This window comes from Berghia stephanieae, chromosome 1 (genome assembly GCF_034508935.2).
Source record: "Berghia stephanieae isolate SIO BIC M18660-M18661 chromosome 1, UCSD_Bste_1.3, whole genome shotgun sequence".
NCBI classification, from domain to species: domain Eukaryota; kingdom Metazoa; phylum Mollusca; class Gastropoda; order Nudibranchia; family Aeolidiidae; genus Berghia; species Berghia stephanieae.
The window spans coordinates 111,939,809-111,962,849 of NC_088360.1; the positions used below are offsets into that span (position 1 = coordinate 111,939,809).

The following is a 23,041-nucleotide window of genomic DNA, read 5'->3' on the forward strand; positions in this document are numbered from 1 at the left end:
TGTTTGTTTGTTTTTTAGGGGGGGGGGGGGGGTGTTCGTTACTTAAAAACTATAAGGAACTACTTTTATTGCATTCTATCTTTTTAAGGGGTGTTATATATTTAATTATTATAAATACAACCCCCCCCCCCTCCGGTTTAATTATTTTAAAACAAAATCATCTTTGTGCAAAGACATCAGCCAGGAGTGAGGGTTTATTCCTTTTTCTATAGGATTAGACTTAGACAAGACAGCAACAATAGATTGATAACCTTTTCAAACGCTCATTGGGCTATCATTAAGTGCTTTGTGACAGGTGGAACTGACTCAGTCACTCAAACACTTCTGAGTTGACAGAGAGGGAAGGAAAATTCTATGCAGATTTAAACCAAGTCTGTTCTCATAAGCCTTAAATTATATTTCATATCATTAGATTATGATGCCATAAATATACAGTCGTGTCCCCATCATTGGGACTTCTGTAGTCAGGAAACTTCTGGAATTTTATATAAAGGTGAGGTGATAATGGAATTTTGTTCCTTAATTGTTCTCTGGAACAAGTTTGTATTAAACAGAGTATATTGTTCCATTACCTGAACTCTCGAGCTTGAATACCCACATCTTTCCAAAACCAATCAAGTGATTAAAAATTTTAAGATCGGGAGCCAGCTAATATAATATGTTTATACAGCCGACAATGGTGCCAATCACATACACAGTATTTGAAATTTCAGACATTAACTCATTCCAAGAAAATCCAGCTGTGTGCCTTTTTGGTTTATATTTTGTCCTTAACAAGAACTGGGTGGAATGGGAAAGCTTGTCGATGGAAATTAGGATGATCAATGCAGGAAGATATATTTTTTTTAAATCAAAAACAGAACCATAATGAAGATGAAGCTAGAGTCTATACTGGTTGCCTTGTGACATTTGTTTATGTCCTCTCTTGCTCAAAATACGAATTATAATAATATGAAATGGTGAATATGTAGCAGTCATTTTTACTTTGCAAATCAGAATGGTGGAGAACATGACTTAAGCATGACTTGTGTGTAGGAGGATACAAGATTAATTTTAATAGTCATTACAGAAAATAACCAAGATTTTTTTAAAGGCACCTTTGACATCCTATCTCTCATTCAAGTTGTACTTGACATACTACAATACATCTTTCATATTTTGATGGAAAATGGTAATTATGATTTTTATCATGTATGTTTCAAAAGTTTTATTTGTCATAGAACAGATAGCCAGATTATTGGTTTCCATACTCTGTAATTTTTTAATATTTTTTTTTGTAAACATGCTATTACTTTGCTCTGTGGAAAACTATTCACGATCTCCATTAAATAAAAATGGGTTAAAATTATAAAATAATTTACGAGTGGTTTTCTAAAATTCATTATCTTCGTTTTTATCATTGTGAAATATTGAGTATCATTTACCCGCCAAAACTGGGAACTTATCGCCCTCGAGCAAACACTTCTTCAAATTAGTTTCGCTCTGAGGTCAATATCATATCCATATATGTCTAATATTGTATGTTATTTACCCTCGAATCTCTCCTTGGGCCTGTTTATTTTATTGGGAATAAATCTTAATTTGATACCAATTTAAGCAAATACCTGTAGTGCTTGATACTAATATATTTTCATTTTTTTACTTAAGATCATGCAGTAAAAATCTTTTTTAAAAAGTGGAAAAATTAATCAACAAATTTTGGACAACCACCCTTCAATTATATTTTGAATAAAGATAGAAACGTGTTTCAAACAAAATTAGTTTTTGTAAAAATGAAGCTGTAATATAAATTATTTGAAAATGATAATGCTTTGTTTTTACCTTCCTCTACCTTATACTCTCATTTATATACAAATTTACACGTGCTAAATAAGTGTATAAAGTATACCCATGAAATAATAGCATTACTTCAGCGGGTTATTATTATTCTGGTGATTATACAGTAGTTATTACAATATTATGATTAAGATGGTGATGTTCATGATTATTGTTATTAATTATTATCATTATCACCACCTTCATCATTATCTTCTTCATCATCATCATCACCACCATTAATGTTGTTATTATTATTATTATTACTATTATTTTTTTCCCATTATTTTTATTATTATCATGATTATTATTATTATTATTATTATTATTATTATTATTATTATTATTATTATTATTATTATTATTATTATTATTATTATCAATATTATTATTATTATCATCATTGTTATTATTATCATTGTTATTATTATCATTATTATTATTATTACTATTATTATTGTTATATTATTAATTATTTTATTTATTTACATTATTTATTTAATTATTTATTTATTTATTTTGATTTACTTTATCATCTGTCATTTTTTAAATAAGATGCCAATGGTGTGTAACACCTTTCTTAGAGTATTTCTTTCTTACTGAGAAATGTTAAAAGAATTGTGATAGTCAATTATATTCATGATGAAATGTTTTATGCAATGGGTTTGAATAAAACTAACATTTCTATAAATTGACTTAATCTCTTCTTTACCTATACACTTTGCAGTGGATTGAACTTCCCTTTGGGGCAGGGGAACCGTTTAGTCTAATATGTGTTGAAAACCATTTGAATGGGCCCCATTTGAATTTGACGATATTGTTGCCAGCCTGAAAAAGAGACTTTGGTCTCATACCAGGCATACAGGTTGGCTGATTTTGGTATCTACTTCAATTCAATCCTGAACTAATCTCCTTTATCTTATTTTCCGTTTAAAACATATGATCCAAAAGTGTTGAGACTGATGAACACTAAATCTCCCATTCTTTGACGTTGTCAGCCAACTCATCTTTCTTTTCCAATCCATGGATATAACCTTAATATCAAAACAAACTATGATCTGCAATTGTTGCTTTGCTCATCAAATGTTCTGTTAGTGGAATAGCTTCTTCTTCATCATCAAAATCAGACTTTCTGGTTATGTCAGGAATGACTTTGCTGATATCAATATTTTTTATCAAGGTTGTCGTACTCCTGTAGCTCTGTCTTGGTATGAAGTATGTCACTGGGTCCTTGAAAAAGGTTACCTACCTAACTCATTTTTTTTCTCATGGCCGGATATTATTATAAAGATAGGAGAGGGACTGGTGATTTGAAAAGAAGAATAGGGAGCTTTTCAAATGCTTGGAAAAGTTTGTATTGCAAAGGATATCGGCAGAAAAACAAAGATAACTTCAAATCCCTAATCCTAGCAGTATTACTGTTTGGCTGCGAAACATGGAAAATGAACAAAGAATATGAAAGAAAAGTGGACACTTTCCAAAACAAATGTCTCAAAAGAATATTAAGAATAAGATGGCAACAGCATATAGCAACAGACATGGTGATGGAATTGACAGGAACGAGAAGGTCAGTGCAATGGTAAAGAGGAAGAGATGGAACTGGATTGGACATGTATTGAGAAAGGAAAATGGGTTTGATTGTGATATAGCGATGGGATGGACACCAGGAGGAAAGAGGAGAAAGGGATGCCCAAAAAATGGCGCAAAATAGTGGAGAGGGAAAGAAATGATGTTGGCATATATTTCTGGCAGCGAGCAAGAACTGAAGCAAGGAACCGGAGCAAATGGAGGGAAACTGTTCAGGCCTTATGCACCTCCTGGCGCTGTGAGAATTAAGGGTAAGTTAAGGATATTATTGCCCAATACTCTCTCTCTCTTTGATGCTAACCAGTCACTGTCCTTATCTATAAAATGACAGTGCTTTCTAGTCAAATTTGCATTAATTTACAATGTTTTTCTTTACTGCGGTTGTGTGGTCAAGTGGTATGACCCTCGCCTTCAGATCGGAAGGTCCTGGTTTAGAGTCCTGCTCTCAGCAGCTCTTAGTTGAGCTTGGGAACGGCTCTTTACTCACATAGTCTCAATCTACTCAGGTGTAAAATGAGTACCAGGTCGTTAACAGCGCTGCCTGTTAAAAAAAAAAAGGTAATCTCACCTAAAAGGCGTCATGTCTCGTCTTACATGTTAATGTTGCTGTTGGGTAGAGACCTTTTAAAGCGCTTTGAGGATATTTAGCGGATAATGCGCTATATTAAAGCTCAAGTTACAATTGTTATTGAGCAGCCCCCAAAAAAAAAATCTAGTAGAGGTGATGAACATGAGATTTTTTTTGTATTCCATCAAAGTCTCAGCACTTTTAGCTCATAGGCGTCAAACCGAAAATTAGATCAAGAAGATTAGTTTTTAAGGAACGAATGGAAGTAGAACATTTAGTCAATCTACCTGTATGTCTGGCAGTTGGTTAATCCATATTTTACTTGTCACTTTTAGGAAGGGTCCATGCCGATGATAATTTACCTCAAGGGGTCGGCTTTTGACCAATAAGAGCATATTTAGCTTAAGACAGTTATTTCCTCCGAGAATAAATGAAGTCTTTTAAAATGGAAAACAACTGCAACAAATGCTCATAATGCACAGAGGCAAAGCTTCCCCTCAAAGGCAATTTAGAGATGCTTTACAACGAGTTTAGTACAATACTAAAGTAAAATCAACACAAACTAGGAAAACGGTTTATTTACCAAAATGCATACTCTTGTCATAATTTGACCATGACAATAATTTCACCATGAGACTCTCCGAGTTTCATGTAATGTTTTGAAACAAACTGAAATGTAAACTTATGACGAGCGTTGCAACCTACATCCAAATTTGATTTTTTGTCTGAAGCTATTTTTTCTGATGGTAAATCTTGCCCATTATCACATGTTGAATTGTCTTTGGACAGCAGGAGTAATGGAGTTATCATGCTACTGAATTCTTGACTGGTAAGAAGAACCAAACTCCCACCTTCACAGAGAATCCTGTTTGATACACAAACAAAAAATGAAAAGAACATAAATTCAACAAAACCGAATTAAAGTTCACAAAACCTTAAAAGTGCACTTCAGTCCAATTAGTTGATTACCAACCTCATAATAATAACATGAACCAAGTTCTACCCTACATTATTCAGTGGGTTTTTAAAAAAATATCCTCTATATCTACCCAGCAATGATGAGATTGCTGGAATTAAGATATGATATTGAAAAAAAAAAACGAAAAAAACCTCTGGGGCTGACTAGTATCCTATTCGGGATAAAGCAAACAAATATTACAGAATCAGAGACAAACTTAAACTCTGTTTGTGTGATGACGCAAAAAAAAAAACTACCTATAACAACCTTTTGGTCTATGAGGTAATAGTTTTTTATCTATTTTCTTTCGCATGGGGCAAGTTTGTTGCATTTTAAACAATGTTACTGATAAAATGCGCATGAAACTGGCAAGTTTTAGGATATGATACAAGTCTAAAACAACTTTCCTTCAATACTGATGCCGAAGCCATTTGATTCATTTTCATAAAATTGGAAGTTTTAAAGAGGGCAAGTACATGAGGGTGGCCCAGACATAGACAACTCACCTGTACATTTCTTCTAAGAAAGTAACATAGAAATCATCTGCTTTTGTTGATGTGAAATGTTTTTGATTGAATGGAGCATCGCATATAACCCTGTTGACACTCAATGGCTTAAAAGGTAAACCTGAAAACAAGAGACAAAAGCACATTCTTTTTGTGTTTTCACTTGAATGTCAGATAAAGAGGATAAGAGTAAAAGCTATATCGAATTGCCTTTGAATATAATAACAATTTTCTGAAATACGGCTCTAACCAACAATTTAACAAAATAATGATGACAATAATGGTAATGATAATAATGATAATAATAATTAATAATCATATTAGTAGTATTAATAATAATAATAATATATTATTATTATTATTATTATTATAATAATAATAATAATAATAATAAAAATAATAATAATAATAATAATAATAATTAATAATTATATTAATAATAGTAATAATAATCATAATAATAATAAATAATAATAATATTAATAATAATAATAATAATAATAATAATAATAATAATAATAATAATAATAATAATAATAATAATAATAACAGTAATTATAACAATAATCGTTATTAAGAGTTATTATGATGCCAGAGTTTCAAAACTATTTAACATTCAAGACTAAAGCCAAATTGTTATGGCTTTACATTTCAGTAACAATTTGTAATAAATGGAACATTGGGAAAATGTCAGTCATAAATAGCTAGTGTTTTGGTTGATTAGTTTTAGATGATATTTTTATTTACTTTTGTTTGAAACTCTCTTTCAATTTCTTAAAGAAAATGCATTAGTGAAGCTACCTTTAAGACAAACATTAAAACCTAATTTATTATAAAATATTTGATAGACTGAATAGGTTCTGAGAATCCTTTATTTATCTAAGTATGAGCGTCTCCGGTAACTTCTATTATTTGTATACACCTGCATTTATGACACTGTGATTGTTATGAAAAGGCGCCTAGAGCTGTTAATTTGAAGCAGGTGCAGTATAAATGATTTGCATTGTTATTGTTATTGTTACTTCTGTTATTGTCACTTCCATACTTGTTTTGCATTGGTCAGGACATTATTTTTTTCACATAAAAATATTTCAATTATAATAATCATCAAGCTAAATGAGTGATGGAGGGACATCACTCCAAACAATGGGGAAGAATCACAATAAGGGTGAGTATTTATACCGCAACTTGCACTCATAATCAAAGTGCTTAATATGCATTAAAAGAAATCTTTATTTAGAGTTGCTAGGGTTCCAATTTAGACATGCTCCCAATTTTAGAGTGGTATATCATTTGGATCTATACATTTGATAAATCTAAAAGGCAAACAAAAAAAACAACAACAAAAAAACGTCAAAGATGAGGCATGGCTGTGTCATACTAACTAAATAAACTCCAACATAAAATATATTACATAAGCCATCAGCATGGAACAAGTTGATATGTTTCTGGGAGCTCATTCCAAAAACATTCTGTTGGGCTACTTGTATTTGAGATAAGTCTTTGTCCACTCCTATGTAACAAGCATCCTATGTGGATAAAGAAAAGGGTGTAAAGAAAACCATTAAAGATAATAGGTATGCTCTGTGTATGCCTACGTGAATGAGTCAACTTTCAGTTTAGTCAAACTTTCTTTTGTCATTATCTTCCTTTCTAGTTCGCCTGTCCACTTGACAATGTCTATGTTCCGCCGATGGGAAGTAATGATGAGTTGAACCATTTCAATTATCACGTGCACCATGTACTTGATATTCATTAACATTCAAACAAGAAACGAAAATAAATTTAAAATTCTAAACTTTTGGACAAAATTTTCAATTTTTTAAAGTGGTTGTCTTCATTTCAGAGTTTGATCATGTAAACCATGAAAACAATTAATTAATTATATGTTCCATTACTTCTGATAAAGCAACAAAAAGCCCTGAAGCCTCAAATATCATCTACCTTCAGGTGAGAATATGCTTCTAAAAGCAGAGTCCCTTTGCCACACATTGGGTCGAGTATGACATCACCTGGCTAAAAAAAAAAAAAAAAAAAAAAGAAGAAATTGTATGCAAATGCTGGTAAAAGTATCAAGATTTTTTTTAAAAAACCGATTTAGGCATTTTTCTTTAAAGCTCTATTTCACACAAAAGTTTGTACTTCTGGCTGTTCAATTGACTAAAGACTTCATTACATAAGAGGGAAGGATAGTTAAGATCATCTCAATGTTTTAAAACTAGAAACATGAGTTCAATAGGCATTGCCATATATGATAACAATAATCAGGTCATACTGAGGGAGGAAAGGGTAGATTTTGATTGTCTGTTTTGAAAGAAAGACACAAAATTCCGTAACACTACAAAGAGGATATCAATGTAACACTGAGAGCTATATGATTGCCACAAGACACATATTTACTTTTATATCTGCAAGTTGAACCATAATCCAAGCAACAGGAGCTCTCAGACCCGGATCCATGATGAATGGTCGCCTTGATAAAGGTATACTGGTATAATAGATATAGGGAAGCGCAAACAAAAGAACTGCCATTCATACATCACAATAATGATAATGATGATAATGATGGTGATGATGATGATGATTATGATAATGGTGATGATGATGATGATGATGATGACGACGACGATGATGATGAGGATGATGTTGATGACAATGATGATGATGATCACGATAATAATGATAATGATAATACTAAAAAAAAAATATTTTAAAAAATAATAATAATAATATTAATAAAATAATAATAATAATAATAATAATAATAATAATAATAATAATAATAATAATAATAATAATAATAATAATAATAATAATAATAATAATATTAATAATGCATTGCCAAACTTTGTCATTCTAACCTGCTTGGGATTGTTTCACACAAGCACAACCTCGTGAATAATAAATATTTATCTGACATAAAATATTGTGACATTTGAGGTTATCAAGTATTTTATGGATTTATGACAGGACAAGTCATCATCCATATCATCTTATACACACTAGAGACAACAGCAAATCAACTAAACCGATCACATAGTTCCACAAGTAAAGTATTTTTTTTGCTAATGAATGCTAGATGGAATAAGACCATACATTATTTTTGCTAGGAAATTTGTAAGTGCGAGAAGGGATATCCTATAATAATTAGCAACTACTCGAATTATTCGTGAGCACAATAGTGCATGTTAAATATGAGAAAATTTGGTGTTTGACAGAAGCCATATAAAAGGAGAGAAAAAAATCAAAGAAATAAAAAAACTCATTTCCTGGGTTGACATTTTCTTATATTATTTTTTCTCTGCTTTATCCGTAATTTACCTTGTTAAAGGAATGCCAGCTGTAACATGGCAATCACTGATGTGAAGACAAATCTGAAAAAAAAAAATAAATTAAAAAGTTGTTAAATTCTTTTCATTATTAAATTGTTCTTCCATTCATGCAATTTACGATGAAAGAGATACTGAGGAGAATAAAATAACTGATCAATGAAATTTGATATAAAGAGCAATAAGATTAAATTCTAAAATCATACCTGCCATATAAAAAAGACATGAATTTTTAATTTAAAATTACATCAAAGGTGTTTGTATTTCTTATAAATACCCTACACCTAAAAAGATAGATGCAATTGAATCCTATTTAGCACTGTATAAGAAAAGAGGTCAAATGACAGCGAATATTTATTTTCTTCAGAGCCAACACCACCATGATGATGACAAATGCTATGCTCTGTTGACAATGCTCGCTAATCATATAATGAATTAATTATCGTTTGTTATTGATATATTATCATCTGACAGTTGCAAAATCTAGTGGTCTTTGGGGAAAAAAACAACATGTATATGAATGGTCAAGATCAAAGTTATATGTAAATGAATGTATGGTTGTTGTATCAAAATGTGCGGTTCTGTGCGATTGCTAATTCATTGTGTAAGATGAAATATATAAAATGGTGATAATAAACTTCAATACATCTGTAATCTTTATCCATAAAATGTCAACAAGTTATTTCAAAATAGTCAGTGTGTTACAAAGCTTGCTGAAAATGCAGTGTTATACGTTGCTTAATCAATTGACAGTTTATAAAAAGAAACAATTACTTCAAAGTCTGGACTTCTTAGATCCACAAGCCAATCGCACGTCCTTGAGACTCTCCTTGATAAATCTTTACTTAACTTCTGTTTGAAAAATATGAACAATATACAGCATTACTATAACACAGTATGGTATTCACTCTTCATTCGACAAGGTTTATCAAAGCAAAAAACGTAATGACAATTCAATGAAATTCATCACTTCTTGATTTCGACACTAGTTTTCTTTCAGTTTGGTTATTTTTTTCTCTTCATATTTGCAATGTTGACTAATGAAAAAAAAAAGCATTGTTAAGTATATGTCACTAAACAAAATAAATTGGTGAAAAAAATGGAAAATGCAGTCAAAACTGTGAACTAATCAGATATTGATTGTATTACAAATAAAAAATATCTTACTTTTATATCTATCCATCTTCTACTTTTACCAGTGCATTTCACAGACATTCTGAAAGTTTTAAAGACTTGTTTTTCATCGTCCAAAAGTTTGTCAGATTCTGGAGAGTTTTTTACTTCATCACAAGAGCTGTCTTCAGACAGTCTTATTTTTTTACTACAGGGCTCATCAGAACTGGCTGCTTTGTGTGACATAGTGCTGGAACTTGTGTTTATCTTCACTTTTTTGTTAATATTACTCAATACGAGACGCAACTGGTCCATGACTTTTTGTGCTGTATCAAAAGTCTGAGCAGCGGACATAGTTTGCATGAGGCGATCCAAAAATTCTCTCTTCCCTGAAAATAAATTAAAACATTTCAACAAACTTTGCATAATTTTTAAACCATTGAATATATATTCCAATATTCATCTCAAATATTCAATTTGAATGAAAATACTTCATTTATTTACAGGTGTCAGATACAGCGACGGTTACAGACTTATTAATCACAAAATGCACTCACACACACATATGTACACATGCACACACACACACACACACACACACACACACACAGACACACACTCAACAGAAGAAACGAACTAACATCCTCATGCAGACATAGAAACAAACACCTTTTATGTAATTACGAACCTCCATAAACACAAATCAAGAAAAATAAGAAAAACACAACAATCTACTTTCACTTCCACTTCCTGATTAGAGCTAACGCTTGAAACAATGTTGTAGAAGTTAAATAATCATAATTATACTTGAAATGAATATAGTATATATATATATATATATATATATATATATATATATTATAGGTATAATTTATACCTTTGGTATTGTTTTCATAATCTGTTATCTTAACAAAAGCTCTCTCTACACATTTCAAGCCCAACAATTTTTCAATATAATGCTCTGTATTTCCTGCAATTTCAAAGATAATTTTGCCGTCTCGGATCTGGCTCTGGGGAAGAGTAAAAGAAAAATAAAGACTTTAACCTTTTTATTGGGAGAATTGATTTCTCCTTCTTCTTCTTCTTCTTCTTCTTCTTCTTCTTCTTCTTCTTCTTCTTCTTCTTCTTCTTCTTCTTCTTCTTTCTTCTTCTATACTTTCTCATGGAAATGTCTTCACTGTCAAATATATTGCACATTGAAATAGTGGAGTATATAAATATATACGACTCCCGATTATTTCAATTTTGAATCAATTGAATACTTATGTATATCATATATCAATGTATATTTTATATTATAAAGTATATTATTCTTTAATAAATATCTATGTATTATAAATAGTCCATAACATTTGATGTATGATCATGGGTTTTCCCTGAGTGCCGCCTTTATTGAAGTTCTTCCCCTCCCAACATTGCTTGTCTGACCTGTAATCATCAGGAGATCCGAGTTTCAATCCTCGCTCGGGACAGGCTGACTTTTTTTTCTTGTATTTTCCCCCCTTGCTTCGTCTGGCTGTTTCATACACTCCTTTACTTCAATTTTTATCGTACATAGTGCATGGTCCCCCCCTCCTTTCATTATTAGGAGAAACAAGCAATACATTATACGAATAAATAAACAAAAGGCATTCTCACAACAAAATTTACAGGTGACATTGCAACTGCTGCTTTTTGAGAAAATTTTCTTCGGATTTCACAATTAGCAAAACTCTCTGTGCCCCTTCCAACAGTAACATAAAAGCTAAGAGACGTCATGACTTAATTATCGTGTTTCATTTCCTAAAACCGTCCCTATCAAATGCCGAAGGAAAAATGTAAGCAACTTAATTATATGTTATTATATCATTTGGACAAAACACGTATCTAAGTTTTGTTTATATTTGGTGAAGTAACTGAAATTTTGTCGAATTGTATTGTAGTACCAACGGTTTTAAGTGTATTCGTTAAATAATACTATCATAATCAATTATTTTCGACTTAATCTGTTTCCAAACCTTTTGACAAATTTGTGCTACTTTTGAACATCATAAAACTTTTAAATAATAGATAGATTAACGTTCTTTACGTCAATTCATTTGGATTGATCAAAGTTCATTCGTGGATTTTTAATGTAATGAGATTACCAAATACGAAACTGAAACATTTTTTCTACGACTTTTAACCCCTGACCTTTTTGACTTTCCTCCGCCTACCTTCATGGCTGCTGTGGATTTTCATGTGAATTGACCGTGATAATATTTTTTGGAGGAACGAAAATAACTCATGAAAACTGTAATGTCTGTATCAATCATTGTCAAGCATGCCATAAGAAGGCAATTTAACTCAACTTTTTGCAGAGTGCAGGTATACTGGTCTTTAATAATTCTTTCCCATTTTTCGCCACTTGGATTTGGCGTTGGCCTGCTTTCACTTTCCACTTTCACACATAGATACTCATACTCATACTATACACACTTACACTCCACACACCACTAGCCACTAGAGAGAAGTTTCTTATAAATGACAACCCTCATTTAGGCCACTTCGTTGGGAATTTGCCTTTACCTTAACTATTCATATCTTTTCATATGTGGCTCACCGTTTCATAAATTATTAGGCTGCAGCTATTCGGACTCCGAGTCTGAATAGTCGGTACTACCGCAAACTCGGGGACCCAAATAATTTTGGGGGGAGCCCTTCCATAAGCTACTACATCCCAAGTATTCTTGTTCTAGTTGGGGGTTTGGGAGGGGGGGGGAACTTTTTTTTTTTTTTTAAGTCTCCCCCCTCCCAAACCCCCTACACTAGAACTTCTAGTAGGGGATTTGGGAGGGGGGAGACTTTTTTTTTTTAAATTATTTGGGTCCCCGAGTTTGCGGTAGTACCGACTATTCAGACTCGGAGTCCGAATAGCTGCAGCCTAATATCGTTAGGGAGACCTTCCATAAGCTACTACATCCCAAGTATTCTTGTTCTAATAGGGGGTTTGGGAGGGGAGAAACTTTTTTTTTTTTAAAAGTCTCTCTCTCCCCTCCCAAACCCCGTACTAGACTTTTTTTTTTAAAGTTTCCCCCCCTCCTAAACCCCCAAAATTATTTGGGTCCCCGAGTTTGCGGTAGTACCGAATAGTCTCCCGTGGCTATTCGGACTCAAATTCCAATGTGCATGTACAATCAACCAGATTACTCGGACTCAGTCTGAATAGTCTTCTGTGGCAGTATAGTTTTTCCTTGTTTATTTGTTGTTTTTGTTTTTTAATATTTTAATTATTGATAAGTGCATAAAATTAATTCAAATCAAAATTACGATTGTAGTAACTATCATCAGGTAGTCTACACCCGCTTTATTTGACGAGAAAGACAAAATCATGAATCTATTGGAAGTTCAGATATAAATTAAAAAGAAAAGAGTTAAAACTCTTCAAAAGTAACAAAAGTCAGTCAAAGTAACTGTGGTATATATGAAAAATTTGCCTAACAACATGACACGATGTCCAAATAAAATCAGGACAAAAATAAATAATTATAAAATTACATATATTCTGATAGTGTGAGACAGGCAACAATCTTTCTACAGTCCAAAGTAGGGATATGAACTGTGTCAGTGTGATATGGGCAAGCTCTTTTTCTAGTTCTTTATCACTCCCATACCCTGCCTACTGCCCACATTGTGTCGTCCTACCCTCTGTATGCACACGAACATTAGAGTTTTGTCAGAATAGCCACGGGAGACGTTATTATTATGTCGGAATAAAGTGCTGAGAATTTTCTGTTCATTTTGTTGGAGAATAAACACAATTTTTAGTCGGAATTCATATCTCCTTGTCTTCAATTGGTCGAGCTGATACAATACGATGCTGTATCAAAGCAACAATTCTCTTTATAATGTAAATTGTATTCAGTACTTAGACCAATCACATATCTAACAAAATATGTATTCAGTGGGTTTCATTAATGAGGGAAATTTTTGTTTACTTTAATTGAGAGTTGATCAGATGATTAAGTTGGCATGATTTTGATTCTGTCAGCACTTGTATATTGAAAAAAAAAATGCAATAACTTTTTTTTTTCCCCTGAGCCTGCCCACCAGTCATTATAATCCTTTACTTTAAGGATATTTATTTAATCCTATTCGTAAAAGCTTCATTTTCAAGCACCTGTCTAAGCAAACAATTGTAAAAACATGGAATATTCTGATAAAAGTAAATATCAGTATATTAAATCCATGTCTATTCGCTTTGTTCTATCCATTTAGGACTGTATTTGTGCTTTCTTTATAATAAATTGCTGCGGATATGAATACAATGTAACCCCTGAATAACAACATCACTGAAACCGTGGAAAACCATGGTTGTCATTATTTCAGGGGTTTCCAAGATCACAGAAAATGGGAGTGTGATTAGACTTCAATGAGAATCACAGACCTCTGATTATAATCACAACCACGTTAGAAAGTTTTATACCCCTGATGTCAAAGGGCTTACACATACATGTTATGCTTTAACTAATCGTTTTATACTTTCACTGTTTTTATCATAATGAGTGCCTGAACGCCAATTTTCCCTCTGTAGTTTATCAGGGCTTGGAACCGGCATGAATACCTGTTGTATTATTATTGATCAAGTATGGCATCTCATTGGTCTGTATGTGGCTATTCAGAGTGTTGTTATCAAGAAGTTGCACTGTATAATAATTTCCTTTCATACTATTTTATTCCTAGGCATCCTTTTCAACGGGTCAACACCTTAGTCAAAGTGATGGGAGTACTGAACACAACCGTGATATAGATTCTGATTCACTCAAGCAAAATTCACATGGTATATTGATATCTGATGTCATTGTCACCATTTTCATTTATTATCACCATCACTATTATTATTATTATCATCATCATCATCATCGTCGTTGTTATTATTGTTATTATTATTATTATTATTATTATTATTATTATTATTATTATATTTTATATTATTATTATTATTATTATTATTATTATTATTATTATATTATTATATATTATTATTATTATTATTATTGCGGGTGGTTGGATGGGAGCATCACCCTTGAATCGTATACCTATGATGTTCGCATGGGTGTACGATCCGACAGTGATGTCGTTTCTTCTTCTCTTTACTAGCCTATCCTGCTTCTTTGGTTTGTGATTGTATTTTTGACAGGGGATTTTTTTTTTTCTGTAAATCTTCTGCCTGTTTGTTCTTGGTTATTTATAATTTAGCTTATGATATCTTTAGGTTATGATTTTGATTTTCATTTGTACTATTTTTGTTAGATTGCTTGTTTTTTTGTTTCAACTGTCTCTCATATAACCTCAATTGTGTTGGAAGAGACCTAAAGCAACAAACAAACAAACAAAATTATTATTATTATTTTATTATTATTATTATTATTATATTTTTATTATTATTATTATTATTATTATTATTATTATTATTATATTATTATTATTATTATTATTATTATTATTATCATCATTACTGTTGTTGTTTATATTGTAGAGTCGGGCTGTATAAAAGAATATTATTATTATTATTATTATTATTATTATTATTATTATTATTATTATTATTATTATTGTTATTATTATTATTATTATTGTTAAATTTTATTTAATCAATAGAATCAATTCAAGAAACCCCCATCATATTGTCAAGAACACTTCAGTTCCCTTGTGACCACACACACCCTAGGCTTGGATGGTTAGAGTCAATGAAAACTCTAGAACCAACAAAACTTGGCATTGTGGACCTTCATCCTGATGTCTTTGCAACATATCCACGGTATGGTTAAATGTTTTATTCCTCCAATACAGTTTTACATTCTTTATTAACATATATTGAAAACCAGTTTAATTGGAAATGACTTAACTGAATAAATTGATAGATTGAAACTAAGTGTTAACTAACTCCTTATCCAAAATCAGCAATGATAGAATATCAACTAATTGAAAATAATTGCTTCAAGTTTAACATTCTTGTGGTCAAAAGTTGATTTTAAAAATGTTTCAGATTCCTTGGCAATATACTATCAGCACACAATCTTAAAAAGTCACCGAACTTGTGACACAGATGATTTGAGAGAATTTAAGTATAAATTTAATTGAATTGCAATGTTTGTTTTGTCCAGTTTTGAGATGAAAAATGCTTGGTGTTTTGTTTTATTTTTTCAGAATTGACATGCTGCACAAGAATGTCCATTGGCAACAAATGTACAAACATATTGTGAGTTTATAACAATTATGGTGCACCATCATTTCTATTCTAGACCTGTGAAAAGTAATTTTGTGAATTCAAGTTCTTTTTTTCTTTCTTTTTTTTTTTTTTAATTTTTAATTTTATTTTTTTTTTTTTTTTGTAATGTGTATTTGTTTTTGTTTTTTGTTCATTTTGGTTTGTTTTTGGATTTTGTTGGGATTTTGTTTTGTTTTTAGTCATTAGTAATTTTTGTTTTCAAAATAATTTCAAATTTAATTTGGTTGCTACTTCAAGTTAAATAATGAAAACTGAAATGTGCCTATTTTTTAAAAGCTTCTTTTCTAACCAAACAGGATTATGGTTTCATGAAATCGAGGGGAGAGCTCAGTGGAGGTGGAAGAAAACCTTGGCCACAAAAAGGAACAGGTCGTGCTAGACATGGCAGTATAAGATCTCCTTTGTGGATTAGAGGTAAGTTTTATTTAACCCATGAAATGATTAAATGGTAATTCAGTCCCATTCTTTTAAAAGGTCATGTATATTGGTTGAATTCTTCTGACAAATGAGTTTATTCATATTTCAAGCTCAGAATAGGAAAATACCACAGCCAGAAATCTGAAATCAAAGTCTGATAATCACATTCTTGTGAAGCCAAAAATGACTTATAATTGGCGATGGTGCATTTGAATATTTGGCACCCCTTATCTTGAAATGAAAGTTTTCACGTTACTGTTAAGCACTTTGAGCTTGTTGAGATACGGGGTAAGGCACTATATAAAAGCCATATTATTATTATTATTATTATTATTATTATTATTATTATTATTATTATTATTATTATTATTATTATTATTATTATTATTATTATTATTATAAAATGTATTGGCTGCTTAAATCCTAAAATAGGAAAGATAAAAGTCATAAGGAAAAAAAAAACACCTTAACATATATGACAAGTAGCGTCCTAAATAAAACAGTTTTGGTACATGTCTGCATTAAATAATGGTGAATTCTTTGATGTCCTTCCCAGCTTGGGTAAGGGTTTACCAATTTTAAAAATTTTATTTCAATTTAGTGTTACTGGTGCTGAACTGACCTAGAAGTGTCACAAGCACTGTAAAACTCACTCTCACTCACTCAATCCCATGACCGGATGGTCGTCGGGGGGACTTGCGTGAAGCAACAGTTACAGTCTTCCTCCATGTCTGCCTGTTGCTAGCCCTATGTAGCAGCTCCGGAACCGACATCTCTGTCCATTCTTTTATATTGTCCAACCACATCTTCCTTTGACACCCTCTTCTGTGCTGGCCTTCGACTGTGCCCTGTAGGACTGTCCTGTTCATGCTATCATGTCGAGTATGGTGTCCAAACCGAGCCTAAAAACTAATGAACATATTAATTCATTGTTGAATTTCATATTCATAACATGTTGATTGAAATTTTTATTATTTAACCAATGGATAAAATATTACGTTATAATGACTAAATCAGGCTAAAACCCCTCTTCAGGCATTTCCTTTTTTACATTGTGCAAGGTCATTCAGTAATTGCCACTCTGCTGACTTTGAAAGCATGGGTGATTACCATAGACATTGTTTGATGTTTAAAAAAATTCATGTTTATCTCAAGGAAAGCAATTTTTTTTTTCATTAAAAAAATATGTACCTTATTATTTAAACAATTAGAATTCAGTATCAAATATTCTTTTCAAAGTTTGTTGCCATATCTAACATAACAGTATCTAAAATTGATTGATTTACTTTACATTTTTACTAGGTTCCAAGGCTCATGGCCCAAGGGGGCCCAAAAGCTATTTTTATATGCTTCCCACTCACGAAAGAGTCTTAGGTCTCAGAGTGGCTCTTTCTTGTAAATATGCACAGGTATGTCAAGTTCATGTTTTTTACCTGGAACTGGGTTGATCTCCAAAATGGTCATATTGCTAATTTAGATTCACTATTAAACTATATTTGTCTTTAAACTTTGTTTACTTTAATTTTCTTTCATATGCTTAACTGTTACACTGTTAAGGCAGGCCTAATCTCCATCGTGAAGTAGTTACGGAAGTAAAAACCTGCATGTAGAAATCGTCTATCACAATATACAAACCAAACAGGTTAATCAAAAACAAAACGAAACAAAATGTATGATGGCAAATAATTGATCATTCATAGTCCAAAAGATGAATTAAAGGATCTAAATTTAGCACACCTCCATAACTTTATTGTAAACCTCCGTTACCAGGAGAAAAATTTGTCTTTGAATTAAGTTATATAAAGTGATTTTAAAAATGCTGAACTGGAATGTATAAGTTTGCAATTTAATTTGGTTCTAAAATGATGTAATTTTTTTTAATGTTTAAAGGCATATTGTAAACATCTCTTCTATTTGCTCACTTTATTTTTTTCACACTTTTTATTCCAATTGCAGAATGATCTTGTAATTGTTGACTCTTTGGATATTCCTACATCTGATCCACAGGTGAGCAAAATTTCATTGTACTTTTTTTTTTCATAATGCTATTATTATTAAACATTAAACCACCAAATTTGGGTTGACGAAAAAGGCTCTATGACTTGTTAATGCTCATAGCGAAGTTGGCTGTGCATGGATGGGGATGCCTATAGTAATATTTCATTGTACTCCTGCTTTTCATATTTAAAAAAAAAAAATAATTAAACTTCAGATTGTTCTGTACAAGACTGTATATTGAACTTGAGCATTCATATAGTGCAATTTCCATGTAATGTGCTCAAAGCATTTTACAAGGGATCCAACAGCAGCACTTAACATGTAGGATGTGATTTGACGCCTGTTAGGCGATATTACAATTTTTCTTCCAACAGAGACAATGCTATTAATGGCCAGGTACTCATTTTACACCAGAGTACAGTGAGAAAATATGAAAAAAGAGCCTTTTCCAGGAATCAACTATGTGCCGCTCACAGTAGGTCTCAAACCCACCACCTTCTGATCCGAAGGCGAGTGTTATAGCACAAGACCGCATAGCTGTGTATGGCTTAGTTTGTTTACTTTTTTTTTCATTTTCTCATTGTCTCTATTGGTGGTGTTCAATGAATCATGCACTAAGAATAGTAGTGAGATGACCAGATGCCAGCAAATGGATCAAATCTCACTGCTGATTATTCTTGACCAAGCAATTAGTTCAGACCATATTGAGCAGGCTTGAATCCTGACTCTTTTTTTTTTCCTTTTCTCATTTCAGAGAAGTATATTCCATCATTTTCTCATTTAAATATTGGATACTGCTTTTTAAAAGTTTAATTGTAATTATAAACTACTGAATGCAAGATTTGTATTTGTATTTCAAATTAGCAATGACTATCCCGCCCAAATCTTTGGGCCTCTTTTTCGCTCACGAAGTGCCCAAATTCGCGACAAAATATGGGACGAAGCCGTTCCGTACATGCTATTTTTAAAAATTAATTACGAAGCTGTTTATGGATGAATATGACTGAAAGTTGGCACACAGTTAGAAAAGAGGTCATTTTAGATTATGTCAAGCGACAAAACTCGTACGATTACCAGAAGACCGTTAAAAATAGATTTTTACTCTTTAGAGTAAAATATTTCTAAAACTACCGGGCGTGTAGGTTTTGTCGCTGACATGGTAATACATGAACATTTCTTCTTTTTGTTTGTAAAATTTCATTGTATTATGATAAGTACTTTTTCCGTATTCTCACAAAACATCAACCCAATTTGCATTTCAATGAGTGAAAATATGGAGACGCCCATTTTGCTCCACCATCGCGCGACACGAAAATGACGTGAGCGAGGCCAGTCTGCCAGATGGCCAGACTTTAACCTGACCAAATTCGACTTCAAGAGTGGCTAAATAGAAAATCATATGGCTTTCACTATTAAGACTGGCCCACTTAAAATGAACTAAATTTTAACAAACAGAAAATTGAATAGACTAGGATAAATGTCACTGAGACAAAAATAGATGAATAAAATTTAATAAAAGAAGCAAAATTATATATTTGACCACACACGTGGCCATCTGGCACCTTGTTCGCAATGACTGACGACACAAATCCTCGCGCGCTTTTTTAAAATTAAGGCATTGTTTCATTGTTATGTCATAGGGATAATAGATTAACTCTCTCTCTCTCTCTCTCTCTCTCTCTCTCTCTCTCTCTCTCTCTCTCTCTCTCCTCTCTCTCTCTCTCTAATAAATACTAGAAATAACATAAGCCATGGTCTCACGGGACTGATTGATAATAATTTAGCAGGCATTTTCGTGTCATTTGTATGGGTTGTAGACACAAAATTACACTTTGGAAAAGTTCCAAATGATCAATATTATGTATAGTTTAAAACAAAATTATAGTTGACCCTAGCCATACAGCTCTAAAACTATACAAGTTAGAACATTTCTGATGTCTTCATTATATTTTCTGATAATTTTGCCATAAAATTGCCAAGTTTTGATATCTTATTCCACGTATTAAGCGAGATACAGCCACAAACCGGAATAAAACGCAGAAAAAGCATCCCATATTTTCCGTATTTTTTTCTCTTTGTGAGTCATCCAAATAAATGACACATTTGAAACTGCATAACTTTGTTATATATTAATGGATTTCCAAAATTCAAAAAGATTTTTACTCAGTGGAGATAGGGCTTTGATTTAAGAGTAGTATTTCCTACAAAAATAGAAAACAAAATTTTTCATAGTCATTGCTAATTTCAAATGTCCTCTTTTTCAGTATATCACAGACCTTGCAGATGTCCGATACTGGGGATATTCAGTGCTTTTTGTTGACGAGTGAGTTAATTTTGTATTAGTTACATCACAATTTTTCCTAAGCCCGTGTTCAGTTCATGTTGCCATTTCAAATGCTCACATTGTATTGTGATCAAGAGTTGACTTTATCCATTATCAATGGAGCACACGTAGATAATGAACAGAAAATTTGGGACCAACAAGAGGTGTTGACTTTAAGCTGATGTTGGCTTTATACAAATTTCACAGTAGTCCTTTACACTACATCTTAATGACTCAGCTTTCTATTTGCTCTCACTCTTGGCATTGGATGGATATCTCCTCATGTCAAAGAAATTATTTTTTTTAAATTTGAAACTCAAAGAAATTCATTCTTTGGTAAAAAAAAAAAAGGGGGAGGGCTGCCACACAAAACATTCTAATGTGTCGGATCCAGATCATTTGTATGTCAGTCAATGATCTTTTTACAGAACCTCCTAACCTTACCATTGTGAGGGCTTTTTCATACACATGCGATTTTACAATTATATAGTGGTTTTTATATTTTTAGATGTTTGTCAATCCTTGATGCTTAACTCATCTTAACCTCATCATTATTTACATTTTCTGAGACAAATTTTATGCATATTAAAACTACTCTCTTTGATTTTTACATATTTATAGTCATATAAATTTATGTACATTCCAATTTTCTTTTGAGTAACTGAGAATTTTTTTTTTCAATTTAGAAAAGTACCAAAAACCTCTTGATGAAGTGGACTGCACTGAGGTAGAGGGCCATAAGAATAAACTGTATGTAATTAGTTTTCTTTTATCATGTTGTTCCAGCACTGACTACATGCCAGAGAACATAGCCTTGTCTGTAAATCAAGTTCCAGGATTTAACTTGATGCCTGCATATGGTAAGTAATGAGGTTTGTGTTAAATATCTTCAGAACACACAGAATTTCCCACTGAGTCTGAGAAAAATACTAGTCCTGCAAAACCAAAATGCTCACAAAGTTTCTGTTGTGTGAAATGGACAGAGGGTCCAGAGTGGGGGAAATCACCATAAGGCAAGTTTACTAGAGGTTCATTTGATTTCAAGTTGATCGCTCTACAAATTGAGCGATGGTGTTTTTTGCCTGTGACAAGTGACAAATCCTTGATCCTATTCTACCACAATATACCGCCTCTTTCAAACTATACAAGCGGCATCTCTTTAATATTTAAGCAAATCATTTAATCATAAAAGTTAAGACTGATGTAACCTTCCATGTAATTCCTTCAATTCATCATATATGTCACCAGCATTAAACAAGATTCTTTCAAAAAGTATAAATGACCAGAATATCTCTTTAAGGTTTTGATAGCAAATCATTTAAACCAGCTGTGCAATGCTGTAATTGAACTTTTTCTTTTATCTGTTTTTTTTTCAGGATTGAATGTGTTTTCTATGCTAAAACATGAGACATTGGTGCTGACTCTACCAGCTTTAGAGAGGATTGAAAACAAATTGCTGGAACACATGCATGCCACAGAGAAAAACACCAAATTCGTGAATAAGAGATCTCCTGAGGATTATCGAACAAAGCCAAAGGATGATGATTCAAGGATGTTGAAAAAATTTAATGTACCTTTTTATGACTAATTATAGCAGCTAGTTTAAAAACCCAGTAGCGAATATTTCATGCCTATTTTTTTTTTTTTTTGCGATCAAGATGAAATAAAATAGGAAAATGATTTTTCTTCTTTTTTTTTCATTTGTATTCAACCAGAAGCAAAATGACCAGTCGATAAGGCATTTTACAGTAACTTCACTAACACAGATTCACTTTGCTTAAAAGCATTTTTTCCATTGAAAAGATTATAAAACAGTTGTAGTTATCTAGAGCTGACTGGTACTTGGAGCTTATTTTAGGTGTTCCTGTAGCATGAAATGGATAGCAATATTTTCTTGTTACTTTCTGCTTTGGAGCCACTATCATGCAAGGTGTGATACATCAGATCAAACAATAGATATAACTACCCAATTACTACACATTAAGCAGGAGGGTCAATGATGAAACGTTCCGACTCATTTGCAGAATCTTTTGCATTGGAGTTAATTGCTTTACCTGACTTTAATGAGCTACCAAGCGTCTTTATACAAAGCAACTTTACCACCAAATCTATATGCGGCTATGTGGTCTTGTGTTATGACACTCGCTTTCGGATTGGAAGGTCCTGGGTTTGATCCT

At 32.1% G+C, this 23,041-nt stretch overlaps 2 protein-coding genes across 2 annotated transcripts; one reads left to right on the plus strand and one right to left on the minus strand.

Moving 5' to 3' along the window:
• Nucleotides 1-4,530: 4,530 nt before the first annotated feature.
• LOC144965214 (U6 snRNA (guanine-N(2))-methyltransferase THUMPD2-like) lies at nt 4,531-11,769 on the minus strand. Its single transcript, XM_078900315.1, has 10 exons — nt 11,515-11,769; nt 10,754-10,886; nt 9,931-10,265; nt 9,538-9,615; nt 8,756-8,808; nt 7,835-7,922; nt 7,379-7,450; nt 6,849-6,963; nt 5,435-5,555; nt 4,531-4,835 (listed from the first exon to the last, which is right to left on the minus strand). The coding sequence occupies exons 1-10, from the start codon at nt 11,632-11,634 to the stop codon at nt 4,571-4,573; spliced, it is 1,380 nt and encodes a 459-aa protein (XP_078756441.1). The 5' UTR covers nt 11,635-11,769; the 3' UTR covers nt 4,531-4,570.
• Nucleotides 11,770-12,055: 286 nt separating this feature from the next.
• Nucleotides 12,056-22,544, plus strand: LOC144962738 (large ribosomal subunit protein uL4m-like). The gene is made up of 10 exons (XM_078895946.1): nt 12,056-12,222; nt 14,578-14,674; nt 15,496-15,655; nt 16,045-16,096; nt 16,423-16,540; nt 17,846-17,952; nt 18,500-18,550; nt 20,806-20,864; nt 21,651-21,724; nt 22,241-22,544. Exons 1-10 carry the CDS (start codon nt 12,142-12,144, stop codon nt 22,450-22,452), a joined length of 1,011 nt encoding a protein of 336 aa, XP_078752072.1. The 5' UTR covers nt 12,056-12,141; the 3' UTR covers nt 22,453-22,544.
• Nucleotides 22,545-23,041: the final 497 nt, after the last annotated feature.

Bases quoted from the DNA above. Each gene is read 5' to 3' on its own strand.
- LOC144965214 (XM_078900315.1), bottom strand. From the start codon at position 11,634: ATGACGTCTCTTAGCTTTTATGTTACTGTTGGAAGGGGCACAGAGAGT. The intron at 9,616-9,930 runs GTAAGATATTTT...TTTTTCAAACAG, and splicing joins GAAGATGGATAGATATAAAA to AAGTTAAGTAAAGATTTATC. The intron at 8,809-9,537 runs GTAATTGTTTCT...TTTTTTTTTCAG, and splicing joins TAAGAAGTCCAGACTTTGAA to ATTTGTCTTCACATCAGTGA.
- LOC144962738 (XM_078895946.1), top strand. From the start codon at position 12,142: ATGAAAACTGTAATGTCTGTATCAATCATTGTCAAGCATGCCATAAGA. The intron at 14,675-15,495 runs GTATATTGATAT...TTTAATCAATAG, and splicing joins ACTCAAGCAAAATTCACATG to AATCAATTCAAGAAACCCCC. The intron at 20,865-21,650 runs GTGAGTTAATTT...ATGTTGTTCCAG, and splicing joins TCAGTGCTTTTTGTTGACGA to CACTGACTACATGCCAGAGA.